The 24,973-nt window shown below is 37.1% G+C and overlaps 1 protein-coding gene across 1 annotated transcript; it reads left to right on the forward strand.

Moving 5' to 3' along the window:
- The first annotated feature begins 304 nt into the window (after positions 1 to 304).
- Positions 305 to 24,606, forward strand: LOC117709295 (cytochrome P450 2J5-like). Its single transcript, XM_034503584.2, has 10 exons — positions 305 to 451; positions 578 to 810; positions 1,321 to 1,483; positions 4,336 to 4,485; positions 5,215 to 5,375; positions 11,616 to 11,792; positions 15,022 to 15,160; positions 16,559 to 16,746; positions 18,874 to 19,012; positions 23,246 to 24,606. The coding sequence occupies exons 2-10, from the start codon at positions 601 to 603 to the stop codon at positions 23,422 to 23,424; spliced, it is 1,506 nt and encodes a 501-aa protein (XP_034359475.1). The 5' UTR covers positions 305 to 451; positions 578 to 600; the 3' UTR covers positions 23,425 to 24,606.
- The last annotated feature ends 367 nt before the right edge of the window (positions 24,607 to 24,973 follow it).

Consider the following 24,973-nt stretch of genomic DNA (forward strand, 5'->3'; position numbering starts at 1 on the left):
TATAAAAAGAACAGGAAACATTGATGGGAGTTGGAGGGAAGGAGAAGAGTATGAGAGTAAGAGTAAGCCATTCGTGTATAATTCATGTATGAGGAACTGTCAAAAAATAATTTACTCAATAAAAGACCATCCACCACATAACTTATACAAACTCCATAATCCTAAAATTTACAGTGCTTATTTAAAGAGATGGATGCCCTGAAAAACTCAGCAAACATGTCTGTTTACCAGACAGGTTACGGTCACTGGGTGAAAGGCTTACTGAAAAACAGCAGGTCAAAGACTGTGGTCTGAATATGAAAATCATAAACCTAGGAGTCTCCCTGCCATCCAAAACAGTTCCTTATAAGGAAGAACTGTTCTCTATAAGAAAGAATTTCCCCCAGCTTGATCTACACAAACTCTATATGGATTATTTCTAGAAACAAATACCAGGCTGCTTCACCCAACAGTGAGTATATACCAAGCCACAGCAGGGCTTGTACTGAGAGGAGCATCAAGGAACAGGAAAGGATGGGAATACCCACTGTAACCTCATCATAGAGGGGCTTACTTTTCTCTGTTTTCTTTTCTAAAGAGGAGTGTGCTAGAATCCCAAATATGATTGCCTCTTTGAGCTCCCTGGTGACCTCCTTCTGGGCAGCACTGTATCTCAGGACTCTGCTACTGGCTGCTGTCATCTTCCTGTTCTTGGTTAAAATCCTCAGAAGCCGGCGCCCCAAAAACTACCCACCAGGGCCCTGGGGTCTGCCCTTTGTGGGCAACTTCTTTCAAATAGACTTTGAGCAAAACCACTTGGTGATTCAGGAGGTAAGAAGTGGGTGAGTGTATCTTGTCTGTTTCCTGATATTAATCCAAAATTGCAGGTTTGGGGATATTCCAAGGGCCCAGAAAGTAGCACAGGGGCCCAGAAAGTAGCTTGTTCTGTGAATTTACTAAATTTACTTTAACTTCCAGTCAATAGACTCCGTTCTTCTTCCCTTTACAATGCTGGCACCCTGAAATTAGGACCTGTTTTGTAAACCTGCTCCACTGCTCTAGAGTGGTAGTTTTTGTTTGTTCTTTTATTCTTGTGTATTTTATTTGTCTATTATTTCTTAAAGAACTTAGATCAAAAGAAATCATTTTAAGTTTACATCTTTTTCAATGTTTATCTACTTATTTGTATGGGCGAGGAGTGCTCTCCACAGAATAAGTTTCATCTCTCCTCACAAAATCATATAGAACTTCAATATAAGTCAACTAACTGTGCACAAGCCTGACATCCCTGGATCCTCATACACAAGCACACTCAACTCTGACTGTTGAAATATTTTTCAGCTTATGAAGAAATATGGGAATGTATTTAGTCTGGAGTTGGGCAGATCATCAGCAGTGGTTGTATCGGGACTGCCTTTAATCAAAAAAATGTTTACTCAACTGGACCAAAATTTTCTGAATCGCTTTATAAGTCCAGTTAGAGAACGAACCACCGGTAATAATGGTAAGTTTCTTGACCACGGTAATGTGTATGGTAATTTTTATGGCATATTACATGTGCTTTGCTATCCACAATTGTATAGGAATTGGTAAGAAACTCCATTGTGAAATGTTGTAATTTTAAAGGAAGCTGCCCGCATTTCTCGATGGAGAGCCATGTGTTGTTGGCTTCTATGAGGAACTGTAAGTAGAAAGGTAATAAACACAAGCCTGGGAGTGCTGCTTGAAATGCTTTAGATTTATAAAGTAGAGCAGTTGTGTTTATGGTGTCTTAGTTTAAGGTAGGGCTAGAGAGTGAGTATCAACAGATACTATTGAAGATGTTGAGAGTTTACAGTTCTCAAAAATGAAGATAGATGAAAGAAGACGTTTTCAACATCATGTTGAAGATTTCCAGTATTTCAAGATATGGTAGGTAGTAGGTGTGGAAGCACTTTCTTAGGGGAAAAGGGAAGGGGGAATGAGGTGAGAGGTTCATGGAGGGAATACTGGGAAGGAGGATAACATTCGAAATATAAACAAATGAAATGATTAAGGAAAAAAGAAAGTAAACTAGCAAGTTTTTATAACCTTTTTCAAGACTAGTGTATACTCTTGCCTGCATTCAATGCCTCCTCGAAAACTAGTATTTCCATCTCTTCACGTCTTTTCTAAGTGGTATGTTATACCACACTTATACCTATGCAGATACACACATGCATGTAAGATAAGGTAAGATGCATGTGAGAGAGAACATATGTATGTCTTTTTCATTCTGGGTTTGGCCATCTTCCTTAATTATACTTCCCGAATACAGCATTTTTTTTCCTGACAATTTCATTTTACTTTACATCTGAAGAATATTCTAGTCTGTGTATTTACCACATTCTCATTCTCCATTCATCCGTTGATGGTCATCTGGGCTGGTTCCATTTGTTTTCTATCACAAGTACAGCAACAATAAACATGGGAATTAATATATATCTATGGTAGGTTTGAATAAGAATATACTGCCTAAACTCATATATTTAAATACTTGGACTTCAGTTGGTCAAAAAGTTTGGGAAGGATTAAGAGATATGGTCTTGTCGGAAGAGTGGTGGTCACTGGGACTGTCATTGAGCATTCAAAAGCCTATATTATTCCCACATATCTTTCTCTGCCTTGGGTTTGTGTCCCAAGATGTCAACTCTCAGCTACTGTTCCAGTACTGTGCCTGCTTGCCTAATGTCATGTTCCTTGCCATTACAATCATAGACTCTTACCCTCTAGAAATTTGAGCTCCTAGTTCAATTATTCTTTTTATATAAGTTTCTTTAGTTTAATTGTTTTATCACATCAGTAAAAAAGAATTACAACAGTAGGATATGGCATTCTTTGAGTATATTACCAGGAGTAAAATATATAGGTTATAAAGTAGAACCCATTAGCTATCTGGGTTTGTACTTTCAAATCTGTAATTTTTTTTCTTTTTTGTGGTGGATATATGCATAAAATGTAATTGATAGTAAAAGTAGAAACCCTACAAGATGGTCAACTGCTTTAGCATGACTACTCCAACTATAGGAAGTTTGTTGAGGTATATAAAATTGGCACAGGGCAAGTATCTGAATAGCTATGCAATGTAGCTGAATGATGCTTTTATTTCTGAGTTCATTAAAAAAATGGTATTATTGAATGTTTATGTTGATTATAAATTGATATAAAGAAAAAGGAAGAACATATATAAGTATTGGCCGAAAGTACCACTGAAAAGGAGAGGAAAGACAGCTCTAAGTTACTGAAGGGTCACAGATGGTAAGGTTGAAAGGTCTTGTAACTAATATAAAGAATGGTTATTTTGCTGGGATAGGAGAGGTCACACTGACGTTAAAAAATATTGAAAAGCATTCTAGAAGTAAAACACACAAACCTGTACACACACACACACACACACACACACACACATGGAGAGAGAGAGAGAGAGAGAGAGAGAGAGAGGTATCACTTCTGTCTTCAAAGGATTGTCTGAGGAGATACCTACATCTTCTCCCTGTCTTTATCTGTTTCTTTGTTTCAAATATTCATCCTTCCTGTTTTTTGAAATCATGTATGTAAAATTTACCATTTTCCTTGTATAGAATTTCTCCTGTAAATCAAGAGTATGTACTTTAGTGTCCTTCCGGTATCTAGCATACCATAAATCATTACTTATAGTTATGTGACTTTTGACAAAAGTGTGTCTTTGGCATCAGGAACCCCTCAATTTTTCATACTTATTTGGCAACTAGCTGTTCTAGTTTGCTTTCTATTACTTTGAAAAGCACAATGAACAAAAGTATTTGGAGGAAGAATGGATAATTTTCATAAAATGCTTTGAATTATACCTCATTATTGAGATATGTCAGGGCAGGAACTGAAGCAGGTTCTAAAGTGAAAACCATGAAAGAACAGTGCTTACTCCCTCGCACCCTGGCTTGTGTTCAGGTAGCTCTCTTATATGTCTCAGTCCCATGTACCCAGGGATGCTTGCCTTAAGGCTGGCTCCTCACACATTTATCATCACGCAGTAGTTTTCTCACAGACATAACTAAGGGCCAATCTGTTTTAGACAATTGTCCAATTGTAGTTTCCTTTCCCCAGGTAACAATAAAAACTAACCAGGACTTCTATTTGATAAATGGATCTTGATTGTTTTGACAACCTCATGGAGTGTTTGTTTTAAAATGACATAGAGAAAATTTAGTGAAGTTCTTGATGCTCTAAGATGTCAGTAATATTGACCATTATATCCATTGTTGGGGAATTTTGAAAACATCAATTCTCATGTCTCTAGTATTTGTTGCATGTTTATATAATGGGATCACACTATTGTTATATTGAATTTCCATTTTGTAGGTTTGATCGTATCTAATGGCCAGACATGGAAGGAGCAAAGGAGGTTTGCCCTGATGACACTGAGGAACTTTGGATTAGGAAAGAAGAGCTTGGAGCAGCGAATACAGGAGGAGGCCCACCATCTTGTGGAGGCCATAGGAAAGGAGGGAGGTGAGAATTTCACAGGGCATGTCTGGGATGTCATAAAGAGATACTTATTAGTTCCTAACTACTTTTCTGTTGTTCTGACATAATACTTGACAAAAGCAAATTTATAAATAAAAAGTTTATGTTGAATTACACTTTAAATACTCTTAAAGTCCATTTTGGCAGGGAAGTTCTGGAGGTAGGAGCATAACATAGTAGGTCACACTAAAAACATATGGTCAGTGTTCATAAAGGGTCCTGACGGTAGCTCTCTTTCTCATTTTGATTTAATCGGGGACCCTATGAGATTCCACTTCCCACATTTGGGTGACTTTTCTCTGCTTCAGATAAGCTTCTCTGGAATAGCTTTCACAGATAAAGAGGCATGTTTTTAAGGTGATTCTAAGTCTAGACAAGTTGACAATGAAGTGAACCATTATGTTATTTGTACCAGGCTTTGCACTTCACCAGAATCAAATGGTGAATGTCTTACCATAACCCTGTCCTGGAGTACTGCAGCAAAGCCACAAAAGATATCATTAAACACACAGAATTTAACACCTGTCCATCAGTCTGGCATCTTAGACACTGGCAGAGTCCTTGATAAACATCAGCCTCATGTAGGATTCTGTGGACACAGCTTCTTATATGCTTCTCTGTTATGTATGTTATGTATCACATAGAGTTAAATCTCTATAGAAAATAGAAACAAATAAATTTGAAGAACACATTTTCCCCTTTGCCCACTTCCAGGACAACCTGTTAATCTTCACTTTAAGATCAACAATGCAGTTTCAAACATCATTTGCTCTGTCACCTTTGGGGAGCGCTTTGAGTATGAGGACAGTCACTTTCAGAAGCTGCTGAAGTTACTGGATGAGATCATATATGTGCAGGCTTCAATGGCAGGCCAGGTAAGCAGAAGGACCTCTTTTCCTGACTTGGTTGAGGTTCTGGAGAGTGTTATTGGTCATGGTGTTTTCATTTATGTTTGCTTTTTTAAAAAATCTAATATATATATATATATATATATATATATATAATATTTAATATATATTATATTTAATATATTATATTATATTTAATATACATATATATTTAATTTTTAAAACATTAATTTTTTCTTTGTTAATTTCATATCATATACCCCAATCCCACTTATTTCTCCCTTCTCCTTATAACTGCCTTCCACCCTTGTAACCTCCCCCACAATGGAGAAAAAATCTTATTGTGGCAGCTATCGTTGAATCATAGTGTATCCCTTTTGTCCATACATCTTAACTTGATAATGTTCATTGCAATGGCTCTTTGTTCTGGTACAAAGTCTCTGGCTACTGCTACTCTATCAATACTGAAACCTCAATTCAACTTCTGGCAGATACCCTGTTGTTGCCCTGTGTCACATAGAAAACTGTAGGTCTGGATCTGTAGGACTTGCCCCTTCATGCACTTCAATAGTTTATCTATAGGTTAGATGTTGGGGTGAGCTGTTTCAAATCTCTGGATCTGGGCCTGAGAGATATCTGAGGTGGTTATTTCACCAGCTCTTCTGTTTTCATGCCTTCAGGACTGATGCACCCACACTCAAACCAGGGCAAGCTCTACCTTGCTTCTCAGTTGAGGTGTAGTGCCTACTCTCCTGAGTCCTGCAGCTGAAAGGGACATGGCCAGTCTCCTGCTCTCATGACTCTGAGGATAACTCTCCAGCCTGCCATAAGTGATGAAGACCTAGAGAAGGCAGGAGGGTATCTCTATTTTATGGGCACCACCACACACCAGACAAGAGGCAGGGCAAGCTCTCCAATGCTTATGACCTCAATGTCAGCTCACCAGCTACCCCCATATCCAGGGCAAGTTCTACTATGTTGCACAAACAAGGTACAGGGCCTGCTTTTGCCACCATACAGCAGAAATGAGGCAGGGCCAGTTTTTCCTGCATGCAGTTGATGACAAGGGGCAAGGAGGGTAGATGTCATGTCTCCTTTGTCCACACTGCCCTTGTGGTAAACAAATTGTGAGGCAACCTTTCCCATGGTTGCATGCTTGGAGCCAGCTCATCTGCCCACTGCTACCAGGGTCAACTTTACTGTGCTGTCCAGTCAAGGTGCAGGACCCACTCTCTCAAGTGCTATAGATGGTAATGGGTAAAGACAGCTCTCCTACTCTCATGACCCCAGGGTCCTATCTCCTAATAGATATAATTTTTTAGAATGTAAATTCAATACAAATTCTTTAAATTACTCTGTTGACTTTAGGGTTCTCAATAAGAGGGAATATTATATCAAATGTTTCTCTCTCTTTTTTTGACTTTGTAAAAGGTTTATTTTAAATTTGCACTCTTCTCTATCACCTTTTTGCCTACGAAGCACCAGTGACACTGGGTTCAGTGTGAACACCACACTCTATATGCTAAGAAACACTCAAAGGTTAATAAGATATGTACATACTAAGATCAGTTAACATTTTTAAAAAGATATTCATTAGTTGAAATATATATGTCCAATGATGAGCTCAATGTATTCATATTAATATTTAAATGAAATGCAAAGTAAATAGAAATGATGTGCCCTTTATACTTAAAATTATTGCAGCTGACATTATTTATCATAAGTTGATTCCTTTTGATACACTATTGGTTATGATTAGGTTTATATTTGGCTGCTACTAATTGATAAAGAGGACTTTCCAGTCACACTCTTTACTTGTATTAAAATAAGATTATTTTACCTAGTAAACATGACTTTTGTGAAAATTAACCTGGAGTGTTGTATAAGAATGGGAATATTATTACTTGGCACACATAGCACAACATACTCAGGGTAGAAATGATTTCGCTAGTATGAATCAACAGAATAAGGATCAACACTTTGATTTTAGCAGGAAAGAGATCCCAGGCTTCTTACACAGTGTTTCTTAAGCTTTATCCCAAGCAGATCACTACTTCAGAACTGCAGGACTTTTAAATTATGTTTTCCAGAGGTGATACAGAGAAGCTGTGTCAGAATCCCCATAGTTGAAGACTGAGCACAGACGTTCACAATTATATTACTGCGTTATACTGTCATCACATGATGCTTGAGGTAGAAACATTATCTATGTCAAAGTGTTTCTAGAACATACTCTTGATCAAAATAATTGGGATATTAGGCCACCTGTTGGTGTGTCTAATTTCCATGTTAGTTTATGAAGTAGGAGTGCATATTATCTAAATTCCTTCCGGCTCTAAAGTTTTGTAAAAGCAGAAAATTTGAAACCCATAAAGAAATGCAGACCAAGAAAACTATGAAGATTGGAAAATTAAGTAGAAAGAAAATATATTTCATAAAAGACACAGAGGAAAGAAGAAAATTGAGCTTTGAAAGGTGGTGGTGGTGGTAGTGTGTGTGTGTGTGTGTGTGTGTGTGTGTGTGTGTGTGTGTGTATCTGTGTGTCTGTATGTGTGTGTTAGCATTTCAAAAGCCAGGTAAAATTTGAGACACAGTCATGAAGTAACACAGATGCTGTCTCATACACAAACACACACACACACACTCCTAAACTCATGAGCACATATCTAAAGACATGAACACACACATGTACTTATGTTTACAAACACATAGATACAAACATGTGCACATACATGTACGAAATTGCAAAGCAGACATATGCACGTTTAGAAATGCACATAAACTCATGCTCACATGAACACACATGTAAGTTTTCTCTTGACTTAAGCTGACAACGAAAATAACTTATCACAAAAACCTGAAAAAAAATTTTGAAAGATTTAAATTGGTGACATTCCAGATCTTTATTATTTCTTTGAAATTGACTTTTGCTTAATGGTGTTGTGATCTATTTTGGGAATTGCTTTATGTGATATAAGTACTATGTGAATGATTTCATAGCCAAACGTATTGTATATAAATAATGAAAGTTTCATCACATTCAATTTTTTTTGTACATGTGTAGGCTCATTTGTGTTTGGGTGTACATATTCTTATATGTATATATTTGTGTGTGCATGTGTGTGCGCATGTGTCTGCGTGTGTGTGTTTGCGTGCGTGCGTGCGTGTGTGTGTGTGTGTGTGTGTGTGTGTGTGTGTGTGTAGTTACACATATATTCATCTGAGGGCAGAGTGTAGAGGACTGTTTTGGATTTATTCCTTAGGCACTCTCCACAGTACTTTCTCATGCAGGAGTTTACACTGAACCTGCTGCTCATCAAATCCACTACAATTGCGAGTGAGTAGGACCTAGGATCTACTTGGATTTCCTTTCCAGCATACACTGTATGGCGGTACACACTGCAATACTTGGCAGTTTTTGTGAGTGTCAGGAATCTGAACTCAGGTTCTTATGGTTATGCAGCAAGTACTTTATCAACTAATCTACCTACCAGCCCTTTATTTCTAATTCTTATGCCATTATTTTTTTTTCTTGCTTTATGATTCTGGCCAGAGTATTGAGTGTGTTCAAATTTCCTACAAATAGTGAGACTTAACTATTTCTAATTTTACTTCTCTGAATTTTTACTCTATATTATTTACAATAAAAATACTAGACACATATAAATGTATTTCTTTTTAGTGGTCCTAATTTCTATTAATAGTTTCTTCCCTAAGAAGTAATTTATTTCATGTGAATATAAATAATTCTCCTCCCTGGATTTCTGCCTCATTTTCTATCCTTTTGATTCAAATTCTGTGAATTATGTTTTAAAAATGTGTTATTAGTTCTCTGAGTCTTTCTTACAATGTACTTTCATCATATCCACCCCTTCTCCCAGTTCCTTCCAGTTCTACCTTCTTTCTACATCTACCCATTTTGGCATTTTTTTTGTTGTTATCACTTGTTTGTCTATCAATTGCTAGTAAGACTCCTGATATGGTGATAGTAGTTTTTGCCTATATATCTCCACTCTCCATGATTGCACTTGGTCTGGATTGCATCTACATAGCGCTTGGGCATGCTATCACAATCACTGTAAGTTCCTACATGTAGTTGCCTTCTTGTGTCTGAGGGACACTGTTTCCTTGGAATCATCTGCTATCTCTGCCTCTCATATCTTCTCTACTTCTTCTGATGCAATGATCCCTGAGCCTAGAGACAGAAGTTGGGATGTGATATGGGTGTCTTTTTTCAGCCTGTACATTCTTGTTATCTTATTATTCTTTACATCTTGGCCAGTTGGTCTCTGTTTTAACACCATCTACTTCAGACAGAAGACTCCCTTTTCTCTGACTAGACTTGATATATGCATTGATTTTTTTAAAATTGTGTTATGTGGGCAGCAACTGGATATTTTAAATGTATCTGTTTTGAAACACTGTAAAATCTCCATATCAGCTTTTTACCCAGTCTGATGATCCCTGTATTTTATTTACATAATTATTTATTTTGCTTTTATGAAAATCTCCTAGAATGGTAATATTGATTTCCCACAGGACATTTTTGTTTTTGCCTTTACTAGTTGCATTTTAGATCATGCAATTTGCTCTGATTTTATAGACTTTTTTATAATGCATGGAGATATCATTTTGGTATCACACTGAGTCTTCAAAAAGTCTGTTCTTACAGCTTTATGCAACTAACTACACAAAATGACCAATTGTTCTATGTTAACACAAGAAAAGAAATCATTCTTCTTCTTCTTACTATTATTATTATTATTATCATCATTATCATTGTTATTGTCAAAGTTATCCTCTGTTTTCCTCTTACTCACAGTAGCTCCTGGTGCAGCAATTCCATTTGCTTTCATGCAGTTTATTCAGAGTCTGAGAACTCAAAAGAGTTTAGTGTGGTGACTCAGCTGACTTTGTACTGAGTATGTGTCTCAAAGAAAGAAATTCTAGAAAAGGAACAGAGGCTAGAAACTGAGAATAGAAACCCTTTTTCTTTTCTTTTCAGTTTTTTTAAATACTCTTGAACACCAGGCATTGTATGGACAACTGAACATATTTTATCTCTGTAAATATTCACAGCACAATCTTAGAAAGATGAAACAAAACATCATCATATGTACATGCTGGTGAAGGAGTAAAAGAGAAATTACATACAATGGTCTACTATCATTGTGTGGCTGGAGTTTCTCAGCCTCCATTATCTCCAAGAACCCCACAGAAGATTAGGTTAATAAGATAAAGAATTACTAGAACTCGTACTTCTATTACTGCTGCTGCTGCTGCTGCTGCTGCTGCTACTGCCACGACTACTACTATTACTCCTACTACTGCTACAGAATTATTCTGCCATTATAGCTAGAAAGCATTAGAACTAACATCCATACCATGTCTGTGCCATTTCTATCATACTATTAACTTTCCACATGATAGTAATAAATGACTATTCAATATTCACATTATTTTGATAAAAATACTGTCTTACTCATATGCAGATCATCTCATATTAAAGGGGGAAGGGAGTATAAAATTCCCTCCCAACACACATGTTCCTGATGATTTCTCTGAGAGAAATAAATCATGTCTGCGGAATAGATAGAGGGTGAAAAGACAGCTATCACTTTGAGGATCATCAGGAAGACAGTATTCCAAGGAGGAAACACTTAAAAGAGGCTTCATACAAACAGGATCGAGGGTCATGTGGCTCCCACAGGAGAGCTTTCTGAGTACAATGAGTTATAGCCGGAAATGTGCATTCTGCAACAAATGTACCTTCTTCAAATGATGCAAGTACAAAGGATGTTGAATCACAGAGAATAACACTGGCAGTAAGAAAGGAGTGGGTACTCAAGGAATAGCTCAGCAGAACCTACGTGGAAATTCACTGGATTTGATGTGAATATAATGGAAATGTAGTGGAGGTTAAAGTCAGGGCAGTAGCCATGTGTTTAAACTGTCACATGTTCCTCTGGAAGCCCTATAGATTGTAGACTGGCCATGGGCTTAAATCTAGACAATGACTGCATGATGCCATCCTCTAGGTAGGAGAGGTGGTGGCATGTACCAGGGAGCAATCCAATAGAATAAAGAAAAGGGATTGGAGACTCAGTATATTTTCTATGCTGAAAATAAAATTCTCACTTTGGAGCTGAGAGAGAAAACTCTCTGTATTTCTTCACTATAAAAAAATAAAGACTGTAAGACAAGACTGACTTAAAACACAGAAATTGATGCTATGGGTCTCTATGGATGTTTTATTTCCCCAACCAGCTCTACAATAGCTTTCCACATATAATGAAACATTTTCCTGGACCACATCAGAAAATTTTCAGAAACTGGGAAGAACTGAATTTGTTTATTTCTCATATCATCAAGAAACACCAGAAAGACTGGAACCCAGATGAGCCAAGAGACTTCATTGATGCATTCCTAACAGAAATGCAAAAGGTAAGGAAGATGATGTCTGTATTGCCTTCTTACAGAAAAACTGGCCACTTAATAACAAAAGTATGCAATAATATTCCCTGTATTTACACTGCATTAACACTGTGTGTACACTTTATCCTCTTTAGAAGATGCTCTGGGAAGTCGACTTTGAGGGCTCCTCCACCTTCTAGAACACTTCTAAATGTCTAAGGTCATAGGGTTTAGTACAATTATTATTTTGTTCATTATTTTCCTCATCTTCCATAAGTAATTTCTTGAAGTAGGATAGCGTAACATGAATTTTTGAATTGGAATAATAAGAAGGAATATATGTTATACATGGACATAAATTTGTAGTGTTTAAAAGGGGGAGTAGAATATCTAAATCAGTCCTTTTAAATGTAGGAGCATTAGCCCTTTGCTGAGATCTGGAAGGTCTTTCTCTTTATGAACATCCTGGGGTAAATCTAATGTGTACATTACTGCAATCCAGATTGCAAAGTAATAGACAGGGATTTGATCGTTTTGGAGGTCGTTTTTATATTGCCTCCCATATGTTTCCAAGTTTCAATATCTTCCATGTTTAGGAAACCAGGAATTAAATTTATATTGGCTTATACAAACTTATAGAATAGTTGCTCCGAATATTTTGCTTCTTTAGATCTTAAGAAATAGTTCAGTAATATAATGGTTTCTGATGGTTTATGTACCCAATGTTGGACAACAGCTATTGGGTTTCATGCAGGCTTTATAACTGCAGGAAAACAGTCCAAGTGAGGTAAGAATGAATGTCAGTTTAGCTTCCGTAGTTATCCATAACTGATTTAAACATCTAGAATTGGATGCCAGGCTAAATATTTTAGCCATATTTAAGGACAGCACAATTTTGGGGAAAATTTTTCTGACAACTAAGTCCAGTGAGTATAACAAAGCTTAAGATATGTTTACATTTACAATAGTCCATAGTACATCTGTATAATAGTCCATAGTACATCTGTACAGTAGTCTATAGTACATAGAAATAATATATCTGGCATCTTTCTCCCACAAAGAAAAGTGTTGTTGACTCAAAGACAATCTTAAAGATTTAAGGCCTAGGGAGAATGACTGAGGTAACATACAGGCTGCTGGAGAAGTGATTGGCCTGGCCTGAGATAATGTAGAAGCAATTTAGGCTGTTGCAAATTATAAATGACAACTCTCATTAGGCTGGATTTAGTGGACTGAAAAGCAATGCTTAGCACTCAGGGTAAAAGGGTATGAGATTAAATAATAAATTCTGGAAGATTCTGAGAATATCTGGCCTTACAGATAGCAAAGGATCACCAGGTTGTAAACTTCATACACTCCTAGGATTCTGGGAGGAAGACAAGTAGGCACTCCTATCCTTTGAAGCAATAAGTATGCATGTTTAGCATTCCTGACTCCTCCAATGCTCGTCCACGTAAATGAATTTTCTTAATTATAAATGTAACAGTAAATTAATCTGGCAGCTGTATTTATTTATTTTATGCTGGTTTGCCATTAACTGCACAAGAAACCAAGATTTATTTAAAACTTCACCTAAATACCTGAGGAATTAAATGATCTAGCTTTGTTCTCTATGCTAATCTGACTTCCTCCCAATCCAATCCCATGATACTTGCATAGTATTATTAATCTGGCTCTTTGTGCTTCAGGTGTTTTTCCAGGGTCTGTTTCTGGACCTCTTCCTTATGGCTCCAAATCCTCCATCTACCTCACTGTTCTGAATCTCCCTCTCTCCCCTCTCTCCTTCCTTTGGTTGGCAGACAACCTGATCTATTCTCTGTTCCACCCAGCTATTGGGTGATCAGCACTTATTGACAAAGTAAGAGCTTTTTACACACAAACTTGGGAGAGGAGATTCTTGGATAAGTATTACAGTGAAACAAGATATGAGGGAAGAGATATCAGTATGTGAATAACACAAGAGTAACCTTCATACAATTTACAAACATACTATTCCTACACATCTGTGTGCACAAGAATCTCTTGTCTAGTACACCTAAACTTGCAGGTGCTTCTTCAACTTCAATGCTTGGACTGACCTTTTCTTTCAATTGTCCTCCACTTCTCTTTGATTCTTTTTTCCTTTTTGCAATCTTATGATTACACTGGAGCTACTTAGCTAAACTATGTCTTCTAATTTCAAAATCTCATATTAAATACATATAAAAACATCTCTTTTGATGAATTAGGTAATGTAAACATGTTCTATAGATTAGGATGTAGGTGTTGTAATTTTGTTTATTTAGTCTTATTTCATCTATATGAGATGAAAAAACATAAGGTGAATATTTTATACATATCACCTCAAGAAAGAAAGGTAAGGGTTGAATGATATTTGACTTACAGCCTTGAAAAATGTCAAAATATTACCTTTACATTCTGCATCCCCTATCTCTTGTTCACATCTAAAGAACTGTACAAAAATCAAAAGTAGCAATTAACCTTGAGAATTCTATTTTATTTTAAGTCATACCCCAAACTAGTTATCTAGAATACCCCAGTCTCTACTGTGGAACAAATGAAATTTAGAGCTGAATGCTAGGATTTACCCTTTAAAGTTTAAATGAGATTTTGCATTCCTCCTTTCCCCTTACTACCATCATCCATTCTTCTATACAGAACCCAGTAATATAGTCAAACTGGATGTTGTTTTGAGTTGTGTAACCTGTCGCTAAAGTATAGCATTGAATCAACATTGTCATCTGTGACTCAAGGAATTTAAACACCTCTTTTTCCAGTGAACAGAGAGTAAATTTCTTCCTTTTATCCCTACTTTTTATTCTCACAGTAATTCACAAAAACAATGTCTTCTCATAGGAGCTGTTGCTGGCTACACAGTGTTTAGATATAGGCTTGTAACATGAGAAACTATATTAACAAATTAAAGTTTCCAGAAGGAATATTAAAATAGTAGGATTTGATAGTTGATGAAAACAGGTTTTAACTAGAAAAGTTAGTATAATGATGGGATTGTTTGTAATTAACACTATAATTTCAGGTATTTTCAAAAATAACTGCATTATTGACTACTTACTATGTGGCATTTGAACTTCAATTTCAGGAGCTCAATTATGATATCTGTGTTTTTTTGTAAAGTAGTACAGAGGATCATTTTTCCCCTATGGTTGTTGCCTTTTAATTTCACCTCACATGGTAGGAACCTTCTATGTAGAGACAAACACACCTTCTGGATAAATGAATACACATTGTCTTTTTTTAGTACCCAGATAAGACTACAAGTTTCAATGAAGAAAACCTCATCTCTAGCACCTTGGACCTCTTTTTGGCTGGAACAGAGTCAACATCCACTACACTGCGGTGGGCTCTGCTCTACATGACCGTCTACCCAGAAATCCAAAGTGAGCATGTAGTTTGTCATCGTCAAGGTGAAATGATGCTTCTGGAAACTGTGTCTCAGATAAAACAAGAAGATGGCAATGGTGGAGTAGGAAAACTTGGAACAACTATGATGCAATGTGAACTTATGAACTGACACATCCTCTAGATATTTTGTTAGGACAGTGTTGACCCAGGGGACACACGTTTTTACATGACCATTCCCTGATCATCATCATTCTTCTCTTTCTTCTTCTCTTTCTCCTTTTTTTTTTTTTTTTTTTTTTTTTTTTTTGTTTTTTTTTTTTTTTTTTTTTTTTTTTTTTTTTTTTTTTTTTCGAGACAGGGTTTCTCTGTGTAGTCCTGGCTATCCTGGAATACAGAGTGATCTGTAGACCAGGCTGGCCTCGAACTTAGAAATCCGCCTGCCTCTGCCTCCCAATTGCTGGGATTAAAGGCGTGCGCTACCACTGCCCGGCTTTCTCTTTCTCTCTTTCTCTTTCTCTTTCTCTTTCTCTTTCTCTTTCTCTTTCTCTTTCTCTTTCTCTTTCTCTTTCTCTTTCTCCTCCTCCTCCTCCTCCTCCTCCTCCTCCTCCTCCTCCTCCTCCTCCTCCTCCTCCTCCTCCTCCTCCTCCTCCTCCTCCTCCGTCTCTGTCTCCTTCTTCTCCGTCTCCGCCTCCGTCTCCGTCTCCTCCTTCTTCTTCTTCCACTTCTTCCTTTTTTTCTCTTTTGCTATGCACTGGCAAAATTTCCTCCTAAATACTGTACAGACTCCCTGGCTTGAAACGTTACATGTTGTGACATCACCTCTCTGACTTCTAGCCTAACCCATGCTTTATGCAGTTTTGCTACATTCCATATCCTCTCTTGGCACTGCCCTTATTCTTGCCTTGATTTCAATATATCTTGTCTTCCTTCAACCAATAATTCATTATCTTAAGTTCTCCCCATCTAGAAGAATCATCCTAGGTACTATCTTTTTAAGATAAGCACCAGTAGCACCAGGAATGTTAAAAACATTGTATTGTCTTTTCAAAAGAAAAGATATATAACCTCTTTTTCACCCAGAGAACTAGGAGCTGACATAGTTTATAGCCTAGTGACATTAACTTTATGTGTTACCAGGTTACACCAAATCTTTCCACCCACTGTCACCAATGTCCCTATTGCTATAGTTTGTACATTGTTTTTGTCCCTCCACTGATTGAGGGAGAGTGTCCCATTCCATTTTTTTTCTTCCTCATAGTTTTAGAAGATTTAAGCATACAAGGCTAGGTATACTTTTCATGTCATGGAACATTTGTTGTTTTCCAAATTATGACTAACAATTCATTTACATGCCATAATACCTATTTAGTAAAAAACCTGATGAAACATGAAGTTAAAATGAAAACTTAATGAACACTTCTATTTTATATTAGAAAATGTACAGGCAGAGATTGACAGAGTAATTGGCCACAAGAGGCAGGTGAGCTTGTCTGACCGAGAGTCTATGCCCTACACCAATGCTGTCATCCATGAGGTGCAGAGGATGGGCAACATCGTCCCTTTGAGTGTTTCCAGGGAAGTGGCAGTTGATACCAAGTTTGATGGATTCCACCTGCCAAAGGTAACTATGCATTCCCAGTTTCAAATACCCCAGTCCATGTTGTACATCAACTTCAGAACCTAAGCTTTAAAGGTGATGGATATTCATGTCCTTAGAAATAGCTTCAACTGGAGAAAGAGAGACCTGATAAAACTCTTCATATATCTAAATGATTTTTTGCATATATTATTGGAAGCTGTGACAGAAGTTCTTTGATCAATGATATTTTGGCAAAACCTAATTTCATTTTCCTTGGACAATCTTATCATTGTCTTGTGCTAATGTGAGCACCTAGGTGGTATATATTCTATGTCAGGCACTGTCTATTTGGGCAGGTCTGGGGACTAGTGACCTGCCATGCTGAGTTTAGGAATTTCCTCACATTCCTCAAAAGATAAGATTTATTATGTAAAACACATTTGAGGGTCATGGACCAAACCCAGAGTATGACTAGCATTTCTAACATTGTCCCCATGGGCACATTATAGTTTCTATTTATAATCCAAAATATTACAAAAATTCTGATGTGAAATATTAATTATGAGAAAGTGAGGAAGGGAATAATATTTATTAAGCAACCAGAACATGTTGTAGACTTATCTCTTTTAAAACATTTTCCTAATTTCAGAATAACTATCAATCTCCATTTTCTAGATTAGAAAGTTGAGTCCTAGAAAACTAACATTTTCATAAGAGTTCTCTTTTAGAAAGCAACAAGAGATGGGATCCAGAACCAACCCTGTTCCAAGGATTCATATCTTCCCATGATCTACCCATAGTACTTGCTCCATTTGACATTAAAGAATCTTATTTCCATGTTACTCCATATATCCGTGTTCAATTTTGTCTTAACAGATTGAATACTGATAAGATTACTACTCATTTCTCCCAGCCATTAGCCTTCCCACTCTATGACATATATGAAGTTTCATTCTTTGCTGTCTATGATCAGTCTCTGAGAAACTAGGTCTAGGACCTTAGAATATATCATTCTTGAAGATGCTCTCCACTTCAGACCTGCCACCTTCTCTTTAGAATCAGAAAAGCAGTTGCTTTTGTTAGTCTTCCCTTTGTCATTGAAAAGCTCATGGCTGGAAATTGAATTCTGGATTACCCAGGTGCTGAGTGCATTTTCACTATACATTTACTTAACTCTAGGCATCAAGTGAAACTTCTCCCACAGACTTTTAACATCAATGTTAACACCTATCCTAGGGATATAGAAATCAAAATAGCTGGAAGCTGTGGCCTTGACAGCAGGAAGGCCTAGTTCCAATGATAACTTCTACAATTATGTGAGTGTATTACATAACCACTCATATCTTCTTCACTCATTTGATAGGATCCAGATGAAAATAAAATAAGATTAAGTATGCAGGATATAATACTCAAAATTAAAATCATTTTTATTTTATACATCAAGCCAAAATTTATTAAATACTGTAAAACTTTGATTTGGGATTGGAGGAGACCTAGAACATGGAGTACCTACTCATAAGTCATAAGGACATCCCAGGAGAAAATAGAAATGTTTTTGTGTATGATGCAAATGAGGAGTGAAGAACAGAACAAACCTGGTAGATGATTGTTTGAGTCTAGGAGAATAATATAGAAGGCTACACTAAAGAGAAATTGAGAAACAATGCCCCAGGCTTCCCAGTGAGGGAAAATCTCATGGCATGTACTTGCCTAAACAGGAGTGCCTTCTGATGCATCAATAAAATTTTCACTAACTGTGGTCTAATTATGTGTTGTCTCTTTAACACTGTATGGAAAAAAACAGAGAAGTAGAGAGTATGGTACCATGGACCTGACCGTTATGTACACCAAGACTTAATATCTTTCCTTGGATGTTTACAGGTCATTTCCTAGATATACACATACTAACATCTGTCTATTAAGCAGTTGTTTTCTGTAATGTTCAATGTGCTGATAAAAATTTCTCTGAGGAAATTACAATCGACTACTGCAATATGTCACATATTAAAAGGAAATAATATGTAGATAGTGCAAGGGACAGGTAAGAAGTGGCTTGGTCAGAGTGAAAACATTTAGGATATCAAGAGTCTCCAGCATGGGAGATTGAGAGACACTCCCACTTGAATGTGTTCCAGATATTAAGCCCTGATGCTTTGTTGCCTCCTATAGGGAACCAGGATCCTCACCAATTTGACTGCACTACACAGGGACCCCAAAGAGTGGGCCACTCCAGAAGTGTTCAATCCAGAGCATTTTTTGGAGAATGGACAATTTAAGAAGAGAGACTCCTTTCTGCCATTCTCAATGGGTGAGTTGTGATGAGAAGGAAAACGTTGTAATCTCAGCTCTTCTGTCCTTTTCTCCCTGCAGTCCTCTGCTTCAGCTGTATCCTCTCCATGAGGACCTGCCAATAGGTTCTTTTCACTATTGCTGACTTCTAGTAATTCCTGAACAGGGACTGCTTCAGATCACCTTTATTTCTCTCTGGCTTTATTTCTTAAAATATGGGGTTAGAGACCCAACCCTGCCTCTTCTCAATTAAAAAATAATAATAAAAAAGGTAGATCACCTACCTACCATATTTATAGAGACTTTAATGTCCTAAGTTATTCTAAAGGTGTGCTCTCCTACCTACTACTCAGAAATAGAACTGAGTATTAATAAGGAAGTTAGGTGAAGGTAGGAGGAAGGACTCCCTATTTAACACAACAAATATACAAGACAGTAATTTTAAAGACTCCTGATGAAATAGATCATATTTTGATTTACACACATTTTTTTTTATTATAGGCTTTAACAACACTTTTAAAATCTAGTTAAAACATAATATCTGTCTTAGGGTGGCATTGCTGCAAAGAGACACTATGAGCAAAGCGACTCTTATAAAGTCAAATATTTAATTGACGATGGCTTACAGTTTCAGAGGTTCAGTCCATTATCATCATGATGGGAAGGATGGTAGAGTGCAGGCAGCTATGATGATGGAGGGTCTAAAAGTTCTAGATCTTGATCCAGAGCTCACCAGGAAGAGACTCTCTTCTGCACTGGGCAGAGCTTGAGTACTAGAAAGTCTCAAAGCCTACCTACACAGTGACACACTTCCACCAAAAGGCCACACCTATTCCAAGACCACACCTCCTATAGTGCCACTTCCCATGGGCCAAGTATATGGAAACCACCACATTCAACTCCCTGGCCCCCATAAGCTTGTTCAAATATATGAGTCTATGGGGGCCATTCCTAAGCATAGAATAATGCAAAAATACATTTATTCCAACTTCAAAAGTTCTCATAGTCTAAAACAGTCTCAACCATGTTACAAGTCCAAAGTAGGGAATCAGCTAGTTAACTGCTGGTCTATCCTTGGAAAAACAATGTTGTTCTTACATTATCTCTTCCCCTTCAGCCAAGCAGTTTGTTCTTCATATAGTGGTGATACAATCTCCCAGGCTAAACACTGTCACACAATAACTTGCACTGCATTCTGATAACCTAGCTAACCCACAGGGTAAGCCCCATGTCAAAAGAAAAGAAAACTACTAGTCATTGATTGGAATAACATCAAATTTCCAGTGCATGTAACCTAGGGAAAAATCGTGACCAGTTCTGTTTTGTTATCAACTCTTTCTCATATAGGGAAAGAAAATTCATTTGCACAGGCAAGAGTAAAGACCAGTAATATTGCCAGGAAGGTAGAAACCTAAATTATCCAGAGTTAATATCATGACAACAGTTGTCTGTATTCTCTACCTTTGGACCATAGATACTTTTCTTTACACTTCCTCTAGACTTTCCAGAGGCAACCTGCCAGGAATAATGAAGTACAGATATTTTTCTCTCGACAAATATAAGTAGACATGAGTTTATTACCTATGCGTTGTCAAGACAAGCTGCAAAAGTATTCATAAACTTTGCAGTTTCTATTTATAACCTAAGCAAAGGACAGTTTATGATAAGAGATACCTTACTTCCTTACCAATAGATAAAAATCATTGTTTTACAAGCAGTGGGCCCTGAAAAAATATTAACAAAATCCATTTCTCAGATTTTATTAGTGAGAAAATTCATAAGTGTATTTTGTGTTGTGAAGATGAACCAAGTATAGATTTAATCAGGTCTTTCTATCATGCAACAAAACATATGACATAAGCAGTTGGAAAGGGACAAAGAATTTTGGTTCTTAATATAAAACTTATTCTCTAATTTAGATAATAACTTTGAAACTGAGCATCCCTGGTTTTGTCAATTACTTATTAAGAATATGTAAAAGACATACCAACCAGTGACATTGGTGGAGGTATTTTCTCAAGTGATATTTCTTCTTTCTAAATACTAGCTTCTTTTAAGTTGACATAAAAGTAGTCAGCATAGACTTGTAACTAGAAAACAATGAAAAGAGTGGAAATATGTTGACCACTCATGGAACTCACAAGTACAAATAATGACACAGCATTATTGTGACACATGGTTACTGGACAGGTTTGCCTATAAAAACCAGTTTCAACAATCTAGGGAAGGCAGAGATCAAAATGGAAGCATGAATTTACGGGCAATTTTGTAATATTATTTAATACTATGTTAAAAAGTGTCTTTGGAGTTGACATAGTATAATGCCTGCCATGATGTTCAGAGGAATTCTCACAAGAACACTGAACTTACACTGAGAACTTTCTTTCTTCAAAGAAAAGGGGGGTGGGACTGAGGAAGATGAAGTCTGTCTTCTTTGGCGGGGGTGAGACTGGAATGGAGTCTTCTTTCCTTCATTTAGGATTGGTCAGGTAAGATGAAATGTTGTCTTGGGATGAAAGTCTGAGAACCTTTTTATAAGTCAATTTTAGTTAAGAAGTTGACATTTCTGTTTCTCCTATCATAACTTCATGTAGGATGTCTGAAGACAAAGTTAAAGATGAAAATTTCTTAACTTTGTGATTAATAGAAACCTTGTTTATTAAAATGAAATGTAATGGTGCAGCTGGCTGGATCATCAACCAGAGCCCAGCAAAAGAGTAAAGCTCGAGAAATGGTCTTGTCCATGTTTATATGATGATAAATTTTGCTTGAAAGATCAAAGTGTAACTTTGATGTAAAAAAATATAACATTCTTAAATTTGACCTTGGTAATTCAAAAAATGTGCCTTTGTTGCTTGGCTACAAGTAGGTACTGCAGGGATGGCCTAAGCACACATGATGATGTCAGATACCTGGGCATCATATTTCTTAACAAGGAAGGAATCATTACTGAAAAATAGTTGTCTAAATAACACCTCTGATGGTTGAGTCTATGGGAGGATGTCAAAGGCCTTACTTAATTGTCGCTTTGCTCATAAACATATGTAGACCCTCCTATTTGTACAATAGAAGCTGGATATTGAACTCTATAAGGAGTTACTGAACAACAACAACAAAAAAACCAGGTGATGCCCCATCAATCAGAACACTATATTTTGGTTTTCCTTTTAGAATATTATTAGATTCAGAACACTTGATTTTAATGGGTCACACTCTGATCACTTTAAAATTTATAAGGTCATGATTGCATGGCAATTTGAATTAATGATCAAGCAGAACCAAAATGAAAGTGATATTTGCCACATATTATTAACTTATTGTGGAAAAGGTCTAAATTCTCACAATAAACTTCGGCCAACCAACTACTAGAAAATACATGTCTGAAAATGACGACCAGAAACCTGAAACATTAATTAATACCTTTTTCTTCTATAAAGAGATCAAGTTGTTCGCTTTTTCCCCAGCAGACAATCATTAGCTAAGAGTAATTAAGAGGTTTGATCCTTGATTTCAATAAGCCCTGTCTTTCTCCTTAGGCTCTACTAACAAGGAGGCTCTGTGAACATGATTATGACAAATTCCTCCACTATTTTCTACAATGACAATATCCAAGGGGAATCTTGAGGTCATTGTCTCCTGGATATATATATATATATATATATATATATATATATATATATATGTGTGTGTGTGTGTGTGTGTGTGTGTGTGTGTGTGTGTGTGTATATATATATATATATATATATATATATATATATATATATATATATAAATCTTTTGTTTACATATCTGAGGTGCTAATCTTCCCCAGTGTTAGTAAAGGCAACAAAGTAGTAATTAAATAACTAAGGAGAAAAAATGACCTTACTTTAGTTATATAACTGTTTATATTTCTTTTTCTGTGTAGAAAATCATTGATAATTTTGCTGGTGAACCATGGTCTGTTGTATCAGTGGTGTGTGTTAACTGAGTTTTGAAAGCTGTTAGGCTTTCTCGATCACTGTTGGACTCCAATATTTACCATTCTACACTCTACTCTAATTAACACCTACCTGCCTATGAAGGCATCTGATTGTAATTTTGGATTTGCAGATTCTGTGCTTTCAGGAACCCAGAAAGATGACAGACATAAATAAGCATTTGAACATAAAATGTAGGATCAACTCAGAACTTGAAAGAGATACTTGAGATAACAGTCTCTAGAGACTAATACCAGCAGAGAAAGTGATTCACCTTATGTTTCCTTCCACAGGAAAGAGAGCTTGTCTTGGAGAACAACTGGCCAGAGCTGAGCTGTTCATTTTCTTCTCTGCCCTTATGCAAAAATTTACCTTCAAGCCCCCAATCAATGAGAAGCTGAGCCTGAAGTTCAGAATGGGCGTCACCCTTTCCCCAGTCAGTCACCGAATCTGTGCTATCCCTAGACTGTGATGTCAGAAAAGAAAAGAGAATGGAGAACTGGAAGAGCTGATATGTGCTATAGAGAAACTAGGGCCTGCTCACATGGGAAGGGATAGGCTGTAGGTGACTGGGGAGATATGAGAGGATGAAGACCAAAAAATTGGGTCCAGTTCCAAGACAACTATTATCTTGATGCTGTCTCAGTAAATCACTGATATGCCCACTGACATATCTTATCATCTGAAGGGTACAGAAAATGATGATTCTTTGCATAAATAAAGCACTTATATGAGTCAGAATCAGAGGAAATGGTAAATTAAAATCTATCTGAATCATAAATAACATAGAAGTTATATTTTCATTTTCCCTCATTCTTTGAATGTGTTGCTTATATTTATTACATTTATATTCAGGGAGGAGCTTATAGTTCATAAAACAGAGAAGGCAAAAGAGTGTTTACAAAGTATGTCTAACAAGACATACTTTAAATTCATACACCATGGTGAGGTCAGGATATGACAGATCTGAGGTGAGGTCTAACCCAGTAACTAAGTAACAAAGATGGGATCCCCTGGTAAGATATAGGTCAGTCACAACTGGAAGTTTCAGAGCTCTACTCCTGGAGCATAGCTTTTGTCCTCTTGTGTTCATTCAAAGCTATTGAGCCAATCTTTGTGCTAAGTGCTAAAGTGGAAGGGTGAGGAACATTAGTGTGGGGTACCTGGAGAAAACCACAGAGGTCATTTGACTGAATGAAGACATTAAACCTGTAAACTTCTGTTTCCTTCATCTAAACTTGAATATAAGGACAGAAATTCCACCATCTGATGAAAAAGGACTTGATTAAGAAGTGTGAAATGTGTTTGATGTGTTTGATGTCACAAGGCTTATGTGGGACAGTTTGGTAAGGTAGAGCAGGTTGAAACCCAGAGATTCGATGGGCACACACCAGAGGGTTAGTTGATTCTTAGCTCCCTGCCAGAATCCTGACTTGGAACAGGTACCATGCTTCTCACATAGAGACATGGCCTGTTGTCATGTAGGCTCAAAATGGAGTTCTCAAAGCTAATGAGATACCTAGAGGCCAGGAGGGCTTAGCCAATGAGCTTTCCTTACCAGACATTCCTCCTTGCAGATGATATTTAATCTCAGACCCACTCTGAGAAGTGGGTTATGGTTTTACACATCCACTTTCCGCTATGACAATAAATGCCTGAGAACCATAGACTATCTGTTTTCATTGAGATCCACCATGGTGAGCCATGGAAAAGGCCTTTGCCTACAGAACCACAGTCAAATCTTATGTAGAAGGTCTCTCTGTCCTCCCAGTAGAAGGCCTCCTTGTGCTCCCAACCACAACTGCCATAAAGCCTGCTGCCCTCAAGCCAAGGACAATCACCATGGAACTATCTGGAGCAACCCTTTTCACCATGGCCCTGGGCTAGACACAGCCCTCAGGCCTCTATTTTCTTCTGTGCTCTTCTGAGACTTCCAGCCTTGCCTGAGAGTCCCACAGGCCAGGCTTCATTGCAGGCCAAGGGTCCTCTTAGCCACCTCTTTCTTTCCCACATCTCAGACT

This window comes from Arvicanthis niloticus, chromosome 5, assembly GCF_011762505.2.
Source record: "Arvicanthis niloticus isolate mArvNil1 chromosome 5, mArvNil1.pat.X, whole genome shotgun sequence".
Lineage (NCBI taxonomy): Eukaryota > Metazoa > Chordata > Mammalia > Rodentia > Muridae > Arvicanthis > Arvicanthis niloticus.

Excerpts from the sequence above, each read along its gene's own strand:
- LOC117709295 (XM_034503584.2), top strand. The coding sequence starts at position 601 with ATGATTGCCTCTTTGAGCTCCCTGGTGACCTCCTTCTGGGCAGCACTG. Across the intron at positions 4,486-5,214 it reads GGCCATAGGAAAGGAGGGAG|GACAACCTGTTAATCTTCAC; the intron begins GTGAGAATTTCA and ends GCCCACTTCCAG. Across the intron at positions 5,376-11,615 it reads AGGCTTCAATGGCAGGCCAG|CTCTACAATAGCTTTCCACA; the intron begins GTAAGCAGAAGG and ends TTCCCCAACCAG.